Genomic DNA, 19,544 nt, shown 5'->3' on the forward strand with positions numbered 1-19,544 from the left:
ACGGTCATATCATCAGCAGCCTATGCATCAACAAAAGATATGAAAAGACCGTGTGTGAGGATATAGTTAGCAATGCATCAACAAATGGATATATATCGTCATGACATACCTCTTGGGTGACCACACCCACATCCTCATCCTCGAAAGGTTCACCATGGCCCTGCCCCGAAGCGGGATCTGATGGTGTCGCCGACCTAGACCGTTCTGGTGATACATACTCGGGGTCACGACAACCGAAAAGGTTTGATAGCCGCCTTAACTTTTGGCCCTGGCGCTGCAACATGTACAAGTGAATGAGACATGGAACGTAGCAAGAAATGTTAAGTGCTAGTTTGAAGGAGATGTGAACCTTAATGAATGCTCGAAGTGCACCTTCCCCATCGCTTTTGCCAGCCGGGGTTGTTTCTAGAATAGTCTCGGTCTCATCAGCTGCTTTCTTGATCTGGGCACGCTATGAACAGAAACGGTATCAAAGTGTTAGGCATGCGAAGATGTGAATAATGCGAATGGAAAAGCAAAAAGGGCTAACCACAAAGTTCATCATTGGAGCTGAAGGGATCACTGAGTTGCCTTTCCTGACTAATGCGTTGTACTGGTGCTGGGCTACCTCATCAAAAACGGTGGGTTCTTCCAGAATCTCCTCAGCATACGCCGGCTTGCATACCTCCATGCGGGTACTTGCAAGAAACCATGTGAGGTAGTTGTTGAACGCTATCGGGCAGTGCTCATGAAGCTGGGCCCGTTTTCCAGCCCTTGCTTGCTCCACACTAAGAGCGAACTGCACGACATACTTGCTGTGATGCTTGGCCCAATCCTTGATCTTCCGCTGCTTTTTCCTATCCAACCTGCAAGTTAGAAACAGGATATTAGCATCATCGAAACCGTCGAGAAGCTGCTAAGTGCTCAAGGTTAATTATATCTTACGCGTGTAGCAACTTGTCAGTGTCCTCCCACTCCGGCCGGTGTGGCTGGAACAAACCAAACTAGCGGAACACCCGATGTGGCAGGTGAAGCTCAACCGCCCAGTTGCATATCAGTGGGCACCGCATATGCCAGAGATCCCTATCCCTAGTGCACATCGGATTCAGCCTGAACTCCATAGGGTTACCAAAACTCTCTCCTTTTCCATACGTCTCCCATTCCACCTGCAAAATGGGATTGAATGCAAAATTGATATCGAGTTACGATACAAGCATGATAATCACTTGTGCAATGTCATTTCACCTGCTCAGGCGTGATCGCGTCCAGCTCGCTCTTGTACAACTTGTACATTACCGAGGGATCATCTGTCGTCTCATTTAACACATCCCACTTGTAAGCCCAAGTGGGGAGCCGTAGTGGGTCGTCTTTGTCGTCCCAATCCTCGTACTTCACGGTCTTCGGTCGTCCAAGCGGCAAACGCTCCCAGCTCCATATGGAAAGTGCGAGCAGACAACCACCAATACCTCTAGTGTGCCTACAACAGGCTTCGTCCAACTGCACATAAAAGAGAACATGGTCAAATTTGCCGCAAGAGCGCATTGATAATGTATCAATGAAGTGAAAAGGAAACAACTTCATACCTGTCGATACAAGTAAGCCAGTGTCGCCGAACCCCAACTCCATTTGCTATCAAAGACGGTCAACGCCTTTAGCCACATCCATGGAGCATTCTTGCCTGTGCCATCAGCAAACATAGTCCTGGATATCACGTACCACATGTAGACACGAGCATATGTCTTCACCATGTCCTCATTAGCATCCTCAGGGCAAGTACTGAAGTTCGATGATATCCACGTGAAAGTAGCGCCCGCTGCGACTCTTTCCTTCTTCTTATCTTCTGCTTCTGGTTCCCGAGGCTCCGGAGGAACCATATCGATAAGGGCATGCATCTGCGCGCGCCACCCATCAGAATCGGTGTTCATACATAAAGGATTTCCATCGATAGGAAGACCGGTGATCATAGCAATATCCTGCAGCGTCACGGTCATCTCCCCGGTCCGAAGATGGAAAGTGTGTGTCTCGGGCCTCCAATGATCAATAAGCGCGGTGAGTGCTGTAGCATTGTTGGGTGGCGTCGACCGGCGGACCAACTGAATGAAAGGGAGAAGTCCTGCCTCCCTTACATACGGTGTGTACCGCTCATCATAGCACATCCATCCAAGGGTGACCCCGTGAGCCCGAAGCTTCAGAGGTGCAAGCTCCTACAAAAAAAACATAACATTACATATAGGGCATTTGTGTTTGAAAAAAAATACGAATTCATAACACCGGCCACTTTCAGTATTACCTGCTGCTCCACCGACATAGCGTACGACCGGTGTTGTTTGTCCCAATGATCATCGAGAAGCCAAACCATCCTAACAATTTCAACAAAGCATTCTTGTCAACACGATTATCTTTTCAATTCAAAAAACTAAAGTAGGCCTACTACATGCAAGATTCAAAGCATATGTATCCAAAGCATTTTTTCTCAATACGAGTATAATTTCAGTACAAATAAACTAAACTAGGCCTACTTCATACAAATAACTTTTTCATAGAAATAACATGTCAATCTATGTATCCAACCATATCTTTTCAATAAAATAAAATAAACTAGGGTTCCACAAATCAAACAAACAAGGGTTGTAATACATGCAAAATTCTAATACATGCAAGATTCAAATCTAATCAAATCAAACAAGGATTCCCCAAATCTTCGAAATACCATATTTTGTATGGATAGAAAGAAGGGGATCGGAGGAGAGTACCTTCTAGGATGGATTGGTGAAGAAATGTACGGACCAAATCGTCGGATCTGAAGGATTTGGGAGAGGGGATTGAGAAGGGGAGAGGAGGAAGCCGCCGGCGCTGTTCTGTAACTCCTGGAACGAATGGGTGGGGTGGGGGGGGGGAGGGGGAGCGGGCGGCTTGCATCTAAGTCACAGTGCAGCGCCTAAGGACTAGGCGCTGCACATTAAATGTGTGGCGCCTACCTCGTAGGCGCTACACTGCTGGGTCCGGGGCCCAGGGCTGCCACGGTGGACTGGAGTGCAACGCCCTCGAGCTAGGTGCTGCACCGTTGGGTGTGGCGCCGGCGTGGCGGGCGCTGCACAAAAAGTCAGGGGAGTGAAACAGTTTCATGGGCAGTTCATTCTGTGAATTGATTTCGTTTCGAGGTTAAAATTGTCAAATTTGCCGCAAAATGCCATGCACCATTCGTGCAAGATGACAGGCCGCAGACGAAGGGCAGTAGCACAGCGGACGCACGGCAGAAATTGAGATCCAGCTGAAATCACTCTCACTCACCCTCCGGTGCCTCCACGCGAACTCCGCTCGCTTCCACTCACCCGCCACCCGTCGCCGTCCCCCCTCCATATATACCAGCAGGGAGCACTCCGCCTCTATCACTAGTCAGCTGCCTCCGGAGTTCACCTCACCCACCCACCTCACCTCTCCTCTCCTGCCCAACTCCCATCTCATGGCCCTCGTCCGGCAGCGCCGCCAGCTACCCCACCTCACCCTCCCGCTCGACCACTTCGCCCTGCGCGCCCCGCCGCCGCCGCCGCCCCCCGCCGTCGCGCCGTGCGAGGGCCTCGCCCGCCTCTCCGACTACGAGAGGATCTCCCAGCTCGGCCAGGGCAACGGCGGCACCGTCTTCAAGGCGCGCCACCGCCGCACCGCGCAGCAGGTCGCGCTCAAGCTCTTCGCGGCCGGGGACGGGGACCCCTCCGCGGCCCGCGAAGCCGAGATACTCATGCTGGCCTCGGGCGCGCCGCACGTCGTGCGCCTCCACGCCGTCATCCCGTCGCCCGCGGCGGAGCAGCCGGCCGCGCTGGCGCTGGAGCTCGTGTCGGGGGGCTCCCTCGCGGGCCTCCTCCGCGCGCTCGGCCGGCCCATGGGGGAGCGCCCCATCGCCGCCGTGGCGCGGCAGGCGCTGCTGGGGCTCGCGGCCCTGCACGCGCTCCGCGTCGTGCACCGCGACCTCAAGCCGGCCAACCTGCTCGTCGGCGCGGGCGGCGAGGTGAAGATCGCCGACTTCGGCGCCGGCAAGGTCCTGCGGCGGCGGCTGGACCCCTGCGCGTCCTACGTCGGCACGGCCGCCTACATGTCCCCGGAGCGGTTCGACCCGGAGGCCTACTCCGGCGACTACGACCCGTACGCGGCGGACGTGTGGAGCCTCGGGATGGCGATCCTGGAGCTGTACCTGGGCCACTTCCCGCTCCTCCCCGCGGGGCAGCGCCCGGACTGGGCCGCGCTCATGTGCGCCATCTGCTTCGGCGAGGCGCCCGAGGCCCCCGCCGCGGCGTCGGACGAGTTCCGGGACTTCGTGGCCCGCTGCCTGGAGAAGAAGGCCGGGCGGCGCGCGTCCGTGGCGGAGCTGCTCCAGCACCCGTTCATCGCGGAGCGCGACGCCGAGGAGGCGCAGCGCTGCCTCGCCGCGCTGGTGGCGGAGGCGGCGGAGCTGGGCGACCAGTAGCGTAGCCAAACTGCCCGCCGGTTAATTAGTAGGACAGTTTTAGGAGTCCATCGAAGCTGATGTGTACATAATCTGCGCCACGGGGAGGAATAAACCTGTCCCATGTGGCGTTTTCCTTTTCGACTTTTTGCCGTATCCAAGGATTCCTTCGTTTTTTCACGTGAATTGCAAGAGACAGTTTTGAGAATTGATGGTACATTCTTCATCAGAATCAGAAGCATAACATACGGTGTTTGTGGAATGTTCTGATCGATCTGTCATGTTTAAGGAAATTTCTCGAGCTATAATAAACCCGTAAAAGGCTCAGTTCCTATCGGGAACAGCACACACAAGAAACATTCATCGCACAAGAGGAAATCGATATGGGAAACGTTTAAAATCAACCGACTGATTTTGGCTGCCTTAAACCGCTTCGTGACGCGTCCGATTCCGATCGACTCGATCGTGCGGTGCTCATCTCTCGCGGAACTCCCGTCAGCCACTAACCACCAAACCTTATCTCCACTTCCGCGAACGTGAGCCACCCATTCTTCTCCTTCTCTCCAAAACATGATCGACTTTCTTCATCTCTAACCTCTCGTTCTTCTCGTGAAGCTCTGCTACCAAGCTGCTAAAAAATATACGATGCAATGCCGGCGGCCATGTTGAGACACAATACATCGGCGTTGTGATGAAACAGTGGCGACGCTGCAGGGATGCTCCGGCGCTGCGACGCAGCACCCGTCGATGGTTGTCGGAGCTGCGATGCAGCATTCGGCGATGCTGCGGCGTTGCGACGCGGCGCTCGTTGTCGGCCGCTGACGGTACAATGCATCCCTCGCCGGTGTTGAGCTGTTGCTATGCGACCCGTGGTTGTTGTCGGTGCTGTGATGCAGCGTTCGACGGTGCTACGACGCGACGGTCGTCGGCTGCCGGTGCTGCAACGCAGCCCTCCCCGGAGCTGCCGGTGCTGTCGGCGGCCCAACGACACTCCACCGCAGCAGCAACGACTCCCCGGTGATGTTGCATTGCAGCTCCAGCGCGGCACCGGACGACCAAGCAATGCTCCATCGCAGCAGCGGCGACCTACGGCGATGTTTCATTGCAGCTCCACCGCGGCACCGGGCGACCAAACAGTGCTCCATCGCAGCACCTGTGACCACCGGCGATGTTTCATTGCAGCTCCACCACGGCAGCGGCTGCGCTGCAAGCGGCCACCGGCAACGTCACTCGCCGGATCTATGATGACTTCTGCTGTTTTTGTTTGTCTTGCAAAAGATGGTGCGGGCCGGCAAGTATACTGTGATGTGAGGGACGAACTGACGGCCTTGATTAAGCGTATCTAGCGGCTGATAAGGCGGCTGATAACTGCAAGTTATCAGCCGGTTGACGGGTAGTAGCGCCCAATCGATATAGCTCTTTCTCTTGGGGAGATGAAATTTAAGATGTTAGTGGATGTTCCTCCTGCTTCTTGTCCGGCAGTTGAGTAGTATAATAACCGCAAACACATCCTATAGACGGTGCGGTGCCACGTCTTCTTCTTTGCTACGGGTACCTGATTTGCCATTTTCAATGACGGTACCTGATGTGGCAGAAAGGCCATTTACTAATTTCTAATCTTGATGAACGATGATCACTGATGACATGGGCTGAGCATACGTACGAGGGTACCAGTGGAATGGGTTAAACAAAGGCCAATGCTGGGGTTTCTGGATTCTTGTGTGCTCCAAGTCTCGCGAATATGCCAATTCAGTTATATATGATATGATATAGAGAACTGTTGAGATGGCCCGAAATCAGTGCAAGCCGATCACAGATTAGTTATCAATCAGTGGCGCAAATTAAACAACACGGGACAGAGTGAAGGTGTACAAAACCCAGCAGTTGTCAGCTAAAAGTATTGGTTGCGCTGATAACGTAGTCCTAACGATCGAACGATAGGGTCTCCAATTAGATGGACAGCACACTGTTTGTTCTTCACGGAGTACTCGCATTTCCGTTAGGCAGCGCGTGCAATGGGCCTCACCCGATCGCCAGCACATTCAAAATGTGCAAACGGCGCGTTCGTTGCCGCTCAGCTCAAGTACTTGGGCATATGCTGCATCCTTGATTTTCTGCAAGTAGTATATGTATAGTACTAGCAGCACACGCGCACGACCAGATAGATTCCAATTCCAAGGCTTATCCCAGACGATGTGGAACCGGCAGGCCTGTATCCATTCCATCCACCTTCCAAGCTTCCACCGCTCACGGCCTCACTCACGGCGCGGCTCATCGCTGTCCGTCGTTCTCGATCTGGACGCGACCACGAACGAGCAGGACGGAGGCCCTGGGCACGTATCCCCGCTGCAGAATCTCTCCTCTCCTCTGAACCAGACGCCACCGCCTGCCGGTCGCCGTTTTGTCAACGTGGATGGATACGTACGATACAGGGAGCAGTACAGACAGGCAGACCGGTCGCATCGGCAAGCAGCAAGGATTTTTATTTGCGATGGCCATCTCGTTTGGCGTGGACCGATGGACGGAATCATCGGAGATGGTTCGCAAGAAGAAAATTTGCGTGCGCCAGCTGTGATCGGAGGATTTTGCGTGTTGCCCGCTGCGCCGATCGAGAGCCATGGAGGGAGCAAGCGGTGCTGCGTTGCCAGGAAGCCGGAGGCTCGCGAGATTGGCGATGTCAGGCGTGGTGCCTTACATGCTTGCCTAAAAAAAGTAGATTAAACATGCATGAGCATTTAGTGGAAAAGTTCTTAGATAGACCAAAAACGAAAACATAAAAATAACAAATGCGCATCCAGGGAATCGAACCCTGGTCAGTACCGTGGGAGGGTACTATGATACCACTACACCAGATGCGCTTTCGTGTTGCTTGGACAACTGAAACGTTACTTATCGGAAGATCGAAAAGACATGAAAGAGCAACCGCCGCTCATCATGCCATGTGTTTATAAGATTTAAAAAAAAACTGTATTTTTGACATGACGACAAGCTCTATATAGATGATTCATGTCTGGGAGCAAATACGGTTCTTATGTTAACGATGCTCGTTGTTTATATCTAACACAATATGCGTGTGCATTACTGCATTGCTCTTTGACTCTTTTGATAACCTCCGGTAGAACAACGCCCAAACACAAAGGCACCAAGGCGAGCTTGACCCAAAATATGATGTCTTTAAATCACGTCAGACAGACTCAGTATTTTGTATACTTACACATCCTTTGTCGAAGGCAGCAGCCTCATACTAATAAGTTCCCTATTTCCCACTCTGTCTTCTTTTGGTGTGCAGTAGCCAAGTGGCGCTTCCTTGCAGACTGGGGTTCGACTCCCGTTGGGAATGGATTTCGTGATCTCACTCGGGTGGGCTCCTTCTATAAAAATATGTCCTAAGTGCTAGTGATCATGCATGAGTCTCATTTTTTATGTGTTTTTTAGTTTTTTTTGCACTCTTTAACTGACCAACTGACTAATTGGGTCTTGACATGTGCATTATCGAGGGATTTGGTTGGGTACGATTTCGGATACGTCTTGCACGATTTTATGGCAATACGGTCGCTGGTTGGTCGCTGTTTATATCCACTCTGTCCTTGACACGTATTCCTCCCTCTCTCTAGATGACTGCCGTAAAGTAAAGTTCTATGGATAGACTTCTACCGTCAACCGTCTACGCACCGTCAAAGGAAAGAAGTGCATCGGTTGGTTTCACATCGTTCAACCGTAGGTCTCGCGCGTGACCGGCCTGGAATTTCCAGCCGGTCGACCTACGCAGAGTACCGCCCCTTGGACGGTGCACAAACCGAATTTTCATTGAAACGTTTCGCCTTTATATTGCAATCATCAAGGACATCATAACAGTACGTAGCTAAATATTTTTTTCTCTCTACTCTAAACATAGTGTATCCATAATCAGACTGTAGGGTGATGTTTTGAATTCCGATTTGCTCGGCAGACCAGACCATAGACCAGCCGCTGGCGTTTTTTTTTTTTTTGGTTAGTGGGAAGCACGGTGGCCCAACTAGAATTCTGAGGATTTCGTTTTATCGAGGCCCAAAAATGTCAACCCGTCGGCCTGAGCCCAGGCTCAGCAAGGCAGCAGCCCGCTCCCATCAGTTCCTCTCCTGTCGACAGAGAGGGAGGCGCCGCCATCGCCGCCACACGGGCACACGGCCGCAGCCAGCGCCGCTCCCCTCCCAGGCGTCGCCGGTCGGCCGCCGGCTCCCCTCTGGCCTTTTCCTTCTCCTCGCCGGCTCGCTCCCACGCTCCGCTGTGCTGTCCCCTGTCGGCTGTCGCCGAGACGCCGACGCCAGCTAACCCGCTCCCATCACGGCGCCGGCCGGCGGCACGGTCCCCTCCCCTCGCCGGCTCGCCTCCAACCTGCAGGGCGTCCGCACTCCGCACCATTTCTGCCTCCTCCGCGGCGCCAGACCGGCACTGCCGACCTACCGTAGCAAGTTAGCAAGGTACACTTGACCTTCCTGCAATTCCGCTTAGAAGATCTGGGAACATGAAGATGCATACAGTTCTCCTGCTTATACTGCCATTGATGCCAATTCATGTTCATATCAACCATACAATTGAAATTACATACAAATTGATGTCAATCATGTTCATGTAATATTGCCATTGATGCAAATCATGCAATGATGCTTGCTGCTTATATATAATTGAGTAATTGATGCCATTGCGTCCAAATTTGCACATTTGGAATATATTTCCTCAACTGGGATGTCGTGAGACAATTTTTTTGAAATAACAGACAAACTTTATTCAACCGAGATAACTGATACATCGTTTGTGAGGGATGGTACAATTTCATTCATAGGCTCCTCAAACCAATCAACAGTAGAAGAAAATCTAGCCAACCTAGCAAGTTCGTGCGCAACCTTATTTTCTTCTCTACTATAATATTTGAACCTAGAAATAGGAAAATCACAAGCTATAAAAATAGCAGTCATCAAAAACTTCCGCCGCCGCTCCTGCCGACCGTCCGCCATTATTCATGGTTTCAATGACCTCCAAATTATCTGAATTAATAACGAGGCGATTGCTTCCCGCCTGAATATTTGTGTTAGTGTTATTCTTTTGCTGAATATTGTATGACACTTGGATTAGGTCTCTTGGCCTTGCGTGGAGGGAGGGAGAAGGGATAGAGGAGGAGTCCGGCGCATCTGGATCGGCGACGCCAAGCTTACTTTCTCCGTTCCACGCATCCTTCTCCACCTCCTCCCCGCGACCCCGGCGGTGCTATATCACGTGGTCGTTGCGAGGAGGTGCGCCTCATCCCTCCTTCGTAGCAGCTTCAGCAGGAGGACGAAGATGGTGGCATCAGCGGCGAGGAAGAACGCCGGGGTGCTCGCGCTCTTCGACGTCGATGGCACCCTCACCGCCCCCCGCAAGGAGGTGACGCCGGAGATGCTCGAGTTCATGAAGCGCCTGCGTGAGGTGAGGCCGAATGTGACCTTGCGTCCTCTCATTTCAGTTTCTCTATCCGTAGGATTGTCAGGCGAGATTGCTCACTGTATGTCTGGTTGTGGCTCTTTGGTTTTCTTCTGGGAGCAGAATGTGACCGTCGGTGTGGTGGGGGGATCCGATCTGGTCAAGATCTCCGAGCAGCTCGGCAAATCAGGTACCCGCGCTGCTTGGATTCAGCAGTACAGTCTGCTTGGATTCAGAGTTCCTCGTAACTCCATTGTCTGCTCGTCTTGTCTGTAACTGTAAGCAATTGCAGCAATTTCATTTGATATTTGTTCTCTCTTCTGCAGTTATCACCGACTATGACTACGTCTTCTCCGAGAATGGCCTGGTCGCGCACAAGGACGGCAAGCTCATCGGGACGCAAGTAAGTGCCCACGCCACATAATATGCGCTGTTTTAGCACGAGCGTACCGAGTTTACGGAGATGTTGTATAAAGATCCACAGCTGAATATTGACCGGTGTTCTTCACTCTGCAGAGCTTGAAAACGTATCTTGGAGATGACCAGCTTAAGGTGAGCCTTTGTCGTGTGGCGTTCTTTCTTGTAATGCCCTTGCCGATGAGTTTCGAGGCCTTGGTAGTGATGTTATGTGTTCTTTGCAGGAATTCATTAACTTCACTCTTCATTACATTGCGGATTTGGATATCCCAATTAAAAGGTCTGTGCTGAATCATATTCAAGAATTCCCTCAGGCGCTACCCCTTTACTGACCGAGTAAATGTTTGCTCAGAGGCACATTCATAGAATTCAGGAGTGGAATGATCAATGTGTCGCCTATAGGGAGGAACTGTAGTCAAGAAGAACGTGATGATTTTGAGAAGTATGATAAGGTACAGATTGTCTTATAAGAACAAGTAGTTAGTTATAATCAGAAAGGGAAAATAGCTATTAGAAAAACATGAAACTGAACCGACTCATTTTGTTTAGGTACATAACGTTCGGCCTAAAATGGTGTCAATGCTTCGTGAAAAGTTTGCACACCTGAACCTGACTTTTTCTATTGGAGGGCAGATCAGTTTTGATGTGAGTGTTCTAAACTATTAAATATCTGCTAGAAATAATCAGTTTGATATTTACCACTGCATCACTGAATTCAGGTATTCCCACATGGCTGGGACAAAACCTACTGCTTGAGATATCTCGACGAATTCAAAGAAATTCATTTCTTTGGGGACAAAACCTACAAGGTAAGAGATGTATACTGTTGTTGTGCCGTGCTTCCAATAAAGAAATCTCCTTTTCTTTTTGTGAAGTATCTTTGTGCACACAAGATGATGTTTGATAAAATTTTCAAGCCACTGTTATTCTGTTAACGTCATCCCATTTAATTACTGTACAAACTTAGCTGTACTGTATACCACAAACTGGAACTGACATTCTTTTTTTCCTTTCATTATATTTAATAGGGTGGCAATGATCATGAGATATTTGAATCTGACAGAACAGTTGGTCATACTGGTATGCTGGTTGTATGTTAAAAGCTATTCTTGTAATGGCTATGAAATCAAGGAGACCTTTATATATAGGACAATCCCTGAATGAGCAATTTCGCATGATAAGAAAGATCGTAGCTTAATAGGAGATTTCTCGAATGGCTGGTTAATCCCTCTTGCTTGAGCACAATGCCAAACAGGAGAGGCAGAGAGAACATCTTTGAAAACTGTATATCTCAGATATGAATCTAATGAGCTGAACTGCACAGAGCATGCAAATAGCAAACGAAATTATTAGTTGCTAACTGATTTCATATTTGGCATTGTGCTCAAGAATGAGGGCAGTATCATCAATATCCAACTTCTCTGAATTGTTGATCATCGAGCTGTAGTGGCTGTCAGCAACTACCTTTTCACCATCATATTTAATCATCTGGAGTGGTACCTTTTCAAGTCATATTCGGCCCTGAAGAGTGCACCTCAGGCTTAATGGAGTACCGAACTGAGTAAACAATAGGGCATCAATACTCCTTCATAAACATTGCACAACTCCCATTGTGATTTAGTTGCGAAATATTATTCTGTTATTCCACTTGTTAGTGAGACTAAAGCTGGTGTCTGGCTCAGATTTTTTAGCCGAGTTCAACCCATGATTTATTTTTTGGGATTTGTTGCTGACTGACCATTTACATGTGCAGTCACCAGCCCTGATGACACAGTGCAGCAGTGCAGATCTATCTTCCTGTCAAAGTGATCGCCAGACTATTGTCGAAATTAAATTTGTGTTCTCCACACCCCCTTGAACCCTAAACTTCCTCAGTAGATCTCCCTGTTCACTGTTCAGGAATAATTCCTCAGTAGATCTCCCTTTGAACTCGTTCAATTTTTGCATCCCTCCCCGTCATTGTTGTTGTAAACATAACCGTATTGGTATACATTCACAAACAGCGGATTTTGTATGCGCGCATTTGGCGCAAATGTATCAGGGCATATTTGGCCCGTGAGGGCCTCTGTTGTTTGTTTTTATGGAAGAAAAAGAGTTAGTGGTTTGAAAGGGTAGTTGGTGAGTGAGAGTTTTTGCGTACCTAGCAGATCCACGGAGTTTTGTTAGTGTTTGTTCCGTTTGTTACCTACCACCTCCATACCAAAATATAAGACCTTTTTGTAGTTTAATTTGAACTACAAAAATCTTTTATATTTTGACGCAGAGGTACAGTTGTAGATATCTTATTTTGGTTTTTCTTAAGAAAGCAAATAAACTAAAATTGAAAGAAAAGGTGAAAAAGAGAAAATATTTATATAAAAAAACTTAAAAAAATGACAAAAGAAGAATGAGAAATCCTTTTGGATTTTCTTTTTTATAAAAACAAACCAGCAAATAAAAGAGAGAAAACCGAAAAGAAGCATAAGAAGAAACAAAACCAAAAAGAAACAAAGAGAGAAGTGAGAAATATTTTTTTGGATTTTGCGGTTTTAATAAACACACGAAATAAACAAACAAACAAAAGCAAAACATGGATGTACAAAGATAATGAAGTGCACCGACAAGTGTAATGAATGTGCATGATAACATAAATGAAATTTCGGTGAGAATACGTGCTTCCTCAAATTTAGGCTTTTGCGTCCTTGGCTCACTCCCACTGATAGTGCGGATAATGTGAGAGCCATGCCCCGAAAGTCAGGCTGGTACTCATATCCCTTCATCCGAGACTAATGGAAACTTCGTCTGGCTATCTGTACGTCCAATGGAACAATCCTCCCAAGGCGAGCAGCCTCGCCTTTCTACCAGACAAGTATTAGCTTCTTCAGAAGTGATATAATATCGCTCCTCGCTGTGTTGATCAAATAAAGTAGGGGCAGGCAAGGTGACAATGACAGGATGTTGCATGTCAAACATTAAGGCTTTTCGTTAGGCTCAGCTTCATGATAGATAAATCCATGATGTTTCATAGCTTCAGAATCAAGAAAACTAGTAGGAAGGTCACGTCCTCGTCATATATAATAGGCATATCATAATAGGTGTATCAAAATAAGCAGTCAGACGAGACGCGTAAATGCCCCCATACATATCATCACTAGTTGCAATTTTTCTCAAATGGTGCACAATAATAGCTCCCATATTATAAGTCCTATCACCATAAAGAATGCTACGCAAAATAACTAAATTAGGGCACAAGTAGCGCTAGGGTCTTGCTTAAGAGTCACACACCTTCCTATGAATAAAGCAAAGTAATGAACTGAAGAAAAGTGAATGCTGGAAATTCAACCTTGTGTGACTCCCCTGGTTTCATCATTACAGAGGCTCACAAGAAATTCTTCAAAATCTCCTCAACGAAGATTATCAAGCGTACTCCAATATCTAATTTTACATACCACACAAAATTGTTCCAAGGACATGCTGATAGGCTGACTATATAAAGAAAAGCGACCCGCGACTCAGAACGGCCATGTATTAGTAAGGAGTTGATATTGGGAGCACTTAACTACAAGGAAAGCGGTCAGACCTGCCCTATCCTCAAATTGTTCAAACTCTAGTTTAATACCTGCTCCGTTCATGAATGTCTCACATGGCCACTAACGAGGTCGCACATCAGCCGATCGAGGAACAATGTAACGTGATTCATGGTAAGCGGTTCTCGCGGCACCGTGACTTGAGGAGCCCCTAGAGAAGTATTTCTTCATCCAATCCATTTTTTGACTTTTTTTAATAACTCATAAAAATGAATAAAACTCATTATAATTGATAGTAACTACTCCCACAAGCTTCTAGTGCCTAAACCATGCATCAAAACTACTTAGAACCAAATACATTTGACATGCAAGCTCATATTCAAGGTCACCTACAACATCGAATAAGCAAAGTGTAGATCACTAGAGGAAAGACTTAGACCAATGCATGAGTCACATACCGAGGAGCAATGCTTCCAAAAAGTTTCGAAAACGGAGCACCGAGCAAGGAGATCAAAAATTGTTCGCAAAAAAGGAAGAACACGAGTTGGTAACTTGAAAGAAAATTTTCTAGAGGAGGAAGAAGGCTCGGGGCATGAGCACTATGTGAGTCGCGGGGGGGGGGGGGGGGGGGGGGGGGGGGGTGGCCGTGCCACCAGCCCATGTGGCTACCTAGTGCACCCCCCCGAGTTGTTTCCAGTGCCAATTTTTTTATTGGGAGTATAAAATTTTCGGGGCATTTCAGGAAAATTTGTTTTTGCACTTTTTTATTATGTAAAAAACTCAGAAACCAAACAGAACCAGTTATTCTAAAACATTTAAACTTTAATAAAATAATTCGAACAGAGGGTAAAAGTTATGCTTACGGATTTCATCGATCATAAGTAATCCATTAACAAGGTTGATCAAGTCTTATCAACGAACTATTTTCGAGCAACATAAAACCGAAGAACTTATGTAAAATACTATGTTACCTCAACTTGAATATGCATGGTTCCAATCATAATAGTTTGATATTTCTTTTTTGAAACCGGAATACGAAATTCAAAGTCTCTAATAGTAATAGTCATAATTTTTTTAATAGAGTTGAGGTTGTTTCCTTTATTTGGTTTTCTCGAGAAATAAACCGTATGCTCATTGCCCTTAACATGAAAAATGACCTTGCTTTTGTTACAATTAATAACAGCCCTTGTAGTGTTAAGAAAAGGTTTACCGAGAATAACAGACATATAATCATCCTAAGGCATATCAAGTATAACAAAGTCTTTTAAGATCATAACGTTAGCAACGACAACAGGACCATCCTCACAAACACCAACATGAATAGCAGTAGTCTGATCAGCCATTGGCAAAGATATTTTTAGTAGGTATCAACTTATTCAAGTCAAGTCTTTTATGAAGAAAGAAGGGCATAACACTAACAGCTCATGCTCCTAAATCACACAAAACAATTTAACATAATTATTTTTAATTGAGAAAGGTATAGTAGTTATCCCTAAATCTCCTAATTTTTCAAGAATTTTTCCTTTGAAGGAATACTTAGTAAGCATAGTAGATATCACAACCTCAGGTGTTTACTTTTAAATTTTTTTTGGACCTGGTTTTCTTCTGTTTTGGTTTTTCTTTTCCTTTCTTTTCTTATTCTTTTTTCTCAAAATTGATGATTTTTTTTTCAAATTGTGACCTCTTTTTGGAAATCGATGAACTTTTTTGGAAAAATTGTGAACATTTTGCAAAATTGGTGAAGTTTTCTTGAAATTTTCAAACTTTTTTTCCAAAAATCTATGAACTCCTTTCGGATTCCTTGAACTTTTTTGTGTTTTTTTTCAAAATGACATTTTTTATATTTATCATGTTTTTGTGAATTCTTTCTGAAAAGTCAACAGTCATGGTGGGCTCTACTCAACGGTCAACTGGGAAATGTGCTAAACTGAGTGATCTAGAGAAATAAAAAACCAAGCGAACCAACACCTTCTTTTTTGAATAAGCGATCAAGGGAAAACCGGCGCTCGCACAAGTTTATTTTGGGCCTGCCCATGACGGGAGTTGTGTGAGCGTCCGTTTGGATGGGTTCCAAATTATTGCCGCGCCCTAGGCCCAGCGGGCATCTCCGTTCATTGTGTGGCCAATTTGTTGGCGGCTCCACCAAAAATTTGGCTTGCCGACCGTTGGCGAGATCCAAACGCACTGGCGTGTGTGCTGTGCGTGTCACCCAAAGCACGGGAGCAGCACGCACTCGAGCAAACAAACGTTGAAGCGTGCACGGGTTACCTCCAGCCTCCTTTTTCTTTGTGATTCTAGAAATCACTTCAGTTCAATTGGAGCGACCCACTAGCTGCCTTGTACTACGTTTTTGAGCAAAAGAGGGTCTCCCCTCCGATTTCATTAAGGGAAACCACTCATAAGAGCATCTTCAACAGCCGCGCCAAAAGACGCGCGCGGTAAACCGAGTTTTTAGCGCGCGCGGGACGTTTCGGCGCGCTCCAGCGGTGGCGGGAAAGTCGCGCGCACGGGGAACCGTTTGCGCGCGCGGGGAAAAGGCGGCAGGTCGCGCGCTATTTTTGGCGCACTGCTTCCGGCGCGCCTATAAATTGCGGCGCTCGCCACGCACCTATTCCACACTCTTCTCTTCCTCTTCCGCTGCCATGCGCGCCTCCACCGCTTCCTCGTTTGCTTCCGCTGCCACGCGCGCCACCGCTCCAGCGCCCCGCCATCGACGCGCCACCATGCCGCCGCGCCGCCGAGGGAGTACATAGCAACAAACATGACCTTCCGCTTTCTTCCCTTTTATGGGCATCTCCAAAGCGGATCATCAAAATGGTGAGCCATGTTGGATGGCTAAAAGTGTCCGGACCATCTATGGCGCTCCTCTCATCTAGGAGCAAGAGCCCCGAAAACCCAAAAAACCAACAACAGAATTAGAACATTTACTTAAGATAATTTATTTTATACTCATAAACCGTACTACATTTCTGATACATCTATATCTATACATTTTCTCAGTGGCAGGCAACGCCTGGCCACCCAGTGGCGGCTTTATATTTTCAAGATACTCGTACCTCAAAACAAAGCATCAGAACATTAACTTAAAATCTCCAAAAAACTGAAGTAATACATGTTTCAGGTCTGACATACATGGTAGTCGAATTAACAAAATGAAGCAGAAACGTACGCACAAAAACCATAAAAATCAATACTGCAGACATTCTTCAACAAAAAGGGACGATATGAACAATCAAGAGAGGTACGATCATGGTAAGTTGGTAACATTAGAATGGTTTTACAGTTTTATCATACAAACCAGTTTATCCGATTCTACCTATTTCATAATATAACAGTAGTTGCATATTCCAACTGTAAATGCCAATGCATGAGAAAGTCAGAAGAGTTAATTCCATATTATAAACATTGATATTATAAATAATATGTTTATGATTATCTTATGGTTTAAATAGAGTCCATTCTGGGGAAGAAAACAGTATGAGCTCAACCTATCACTATCATTATAGATTATCTCTGAATCCTTTCTTTGCAAATCATCCCTATAGAAAGGCAAACTAGGCACTTAGAAAGTAGAGAGCATTTTAATCAGGATGTGTATTTTTACTTTTCTCATATCATCCCTATATTCCTAAGAGTTTTGACAAACAACATCCTATCGACAGGAGTACTTCACTTTTCTCAGGAGCATGTGTAACAAGGAGAGCAAAGATATACAATAGGACGGAGTTATAGAGCACAAGCACCATGCCCAAGCAATCCTAGTAAAGTAACTCGACACAACCAATGATGGTTTCCACCAAATAAAACAAACACATCGTAATTCCTCAAAATCTCGGTGTGCATGCTATCTAACCAGATCATCCATTTAAGTGTATATACCCGGTCAATGCTTATGGATGCATAAATGTGCACATCGTAAGAAAACAATTGCGAGGAAACCCATCAGACAGAGAAATTAGGGCAGTACCTTCCAACATGTACCATAACCCCCCCCCCCCCCCCTCTTGTAGTCTGACTTAACTTGGAAACTTGCTTCTTGGTTCATCTACAAAAACAATATTGTCACTACAGGATCCCTCCTGAAAAGACATGTCAAAAAATCAATTATTAGATATGATCGTTATCAAAATTATTTTGAATTGTACAAAGAACTTAGAAAAGAACATACTTGCTAGCATTATTGCAGGTACTAAAAGAAGGATCATTTTTTTTGCTTCGTCATCCATGTACCCCTTGTCCAATTTAGACATCCAGAAGAGAGCTCTGTGAGAAATAAGGCACTCCAAAAGTATTTTTCTCAAAAGGAAGATAAGATCAATAATTTAAGAACAAGTATTACAGACTGGTGCATGGAACTATCTAAATTCATTAACTCTGCTACACATTAGCTATGTGAGAATCAGCTCCCTAGGAATTTGGAAGTTAGAAAAGAAAATCTTAAATCTTAACTGGACAGCTACAATCAATTTTTTTTCTTGAAACATCCTTCCCATGTGGTTGGCTATTGTGTTCTTCTACTACGAATGACTTCATCTGGAGACATTTTTTGACGGAAACAGGTAAAAAGAACTCACTTCTTCAAGATGAAATCAACAATGACCGCACAACATCGTCAGCAAGCAGCATACAACAGACATCAATCCTGCAGCGAGCAGCGAACAGAGATTGGCAAGGAGAAAACCATCACAGGTGGAGGCCGCTGCTTGAGGAAGTCCGTCGGCTGGGAGACAACTGGAAGCGGACGGCGGTGGGTCTTGGTACGCTGAAGCTGGTCAGGGGAGACTGTGTTGTGATGGGATGCCGCTGCAGTCTGACCAGGGGGGGCAGCGAGGCGGGATGGACGCGTGGTCAGGGCCGGCCGTTGCAGCTGGTTAGAATTTTACAGCGGACGGCAGTGTCAGGACGGTAGCGGCGGTGGAAGCCCTTCCTGGATGCGTTCATCGTGGGACGAGAGGCAGAACGAAGGGAGAAAGAAGGGGGGCGCCGGAGTGGTCGCGGGAGAGACAGACCACCGCGCGAGAGAGAGAGGGGGGACAGGAGAGGTCCGGCGACAGCACGCGGGCGTGTTCATAGGCGACGGCGAGCAAGCGCGCAAGCAGGGGTTGCGGCTTCCGCGTTTCGGCGACGGGAAGCGAGCGGCCCCGGCAGCAGGAGTGACCGGGCGACTTGAGCGAGCAGGGCGGAGAAAACAGATTGTGGAGAGAACTAAAACACAGAAAAGGAGAGGGACGAAGGAGCAAGGATTCGGCAGCCGGCCTGCATGGGGATTTGAAACTTGAGCTGAGATTGGCAACACTGGTCTAGTGTAAGGGGAGAGTGGAATTGGGGAAGATTGGCGGCAACGAGACACATGATTGGTCGAGGCCATGTGTGGAGCGATAGGAGGTGAGAAGGTTCGGGAGAGGATGGAGCGACTTTTTTTTTCCTTAGGGCGTCATTCGTTTTGGAGGTAGGAATTGAGAGTAGTACATGATTTTTTTTAGCTGGAACACCTTGCATTTCAAATTATGATGTACCAACCAAATCGATGGTCACATCATAGATTACATTCACTGGGAAGTCCGACTGCCAAACATTCTGGCTACCCGGTTCTCCACATGATCCAACAGCCGCCAGCACATGCGCTGGGGTATTACAAGCACGCGGGTAGTACATAATCTTATGTTGAATAAAATCTATCTCTAGGAGGAATTTGATTTCACGGAATAGGACACCAAGGGGACCACGATCTTGCAAAGTAGAGGAGATAGCTTGGTGCAGGTTTT

General features: G+C 47.2%; 2 protein-coding genes and 1 non-coding gene across 4 annotated transcripts; 2 read left to right on the forward strand and 1 right to left on the reverse strand.

Annotated features, from left to right (window-relative positions):
• Nucleotides 1-3,357: 3,357 nt before the first annotated feature.
• On the forward strand, nucleotides 3,358-4,628 carry LOC123098189 (mitogen-activated protein kinase kinase 9). Its single transcript, XM_044520102.1, has one exon. The coding sequence runs from the start codon at nucleotides 3,443-3,445 to the stop codon at nucleotides 4,439-4,441; it is 999 nt and encodes a 332-aa protein (XP_044376037.1). The 5' UTR covers nucleotides 3,358-3,442; the 3' UTR covers nucleotides 4,442-4,628.
• Nucleotides 4,629-7,207: 2,579 nt separating this feature from the next.
• TRNAG-CCC (transfer RNA glycine (anticodon CCC)) lies at nucleotides 7,208-7,278 on the reverse strand. The gene has a single exon. It is a non-coding gene; the product is annotated as a tRNA-Gly (tRNA).
• Nucleotides 7,279-8,493: 1,215 nt separating this feature from the next.
• On the forward strand, nucleotides 8,494-12,382 carry LOC123098190 (phosphomannomutase-like). 2 transcript variants are annotated; one of them, XM_044520104.1, is made up of 11 exons: nucleotides 8,494-8,880; nucleotides 9,533-9,862; nucleotides 9,980-10,046; nucleotides 10,183-10,259; nucleotides 10,373-10,408; nucleotides 10,498-10,553; nucleotides 10,626-10,725; nucleotides 10,823-10,918; nucleotides 10,993-11,082; nucleotides 11,302-11,353; nucleotides 12,027-12,382. In XM_044520104.1, the coding sequence occupies exons 2-11, from the start codon at nucleotides 9,737-9,739 to the stop codon at nucleotides 12,080-12,082; spliced, it is 756 nt and encodes a 251-aa protein (XP_044376039.1). In that variant the 5' UTR covers nucleotides 8,494-8,880; nucleotides 9,533-9,736; the 3' UTR covers nucleotides 12,083-12,382. The 2 variants fall into 2 exon arrangements, with proteins under 2 accessions (XP_044376039.1, XP_044376040.1); XM_044520105.1 differs by lacking the exon at nucleotides 11,302-11,353.
• The last annotated feature ends 7,162 nt before the right edge of the window (nucleotides 12,383-19,544 follow it).

This window comes from Triticum aestivum, chromosome 4D, assembly GCF_018294505.1.
Source record: "Triticum aestivum cultivar Chinese Spring chromosome 4D, IWGSC CS RefSeq v2.1, whole genome shotgun sequence".
NCBI classification, from domain to species: domain Eukaryota; kingdom Viridiplantae; phylum Streptophyta; class Magnoliopsida; order Poales; family Poaceae; genus Triticum; species Triticum aestivum.

Coding starts and splice junctions, on each gene's coding strand:
- LOC123098189 (XM_044520102.1), top strand. CDS start 3,443: ATGGCCCTCGTCCGGCAGCGCCGCCAGCTACCCCACCTCACCCTCCCG.
- LOC123098190 (XM_044520104.1), top strand. CDS start 9,737: ATGGTGGCATCAGCGGCGAGGAAGAACGCCGGGGTGCTCGCGCTCTTC. Junction 9,863..9,979: donor TCATGAAGCGCCTGCGTGAG/GTGAGGCCGAAT, acceptor TTCTGGGAGCAG/AATGTGACCGTCGGTGTGGT. Junction 11,083..11,301: donor TTGGGGACAAAACCTACAAG/GTAAGAGATGTA, acceptor TATATTTAATAG/GGTGGCAATGATCATGAGAT.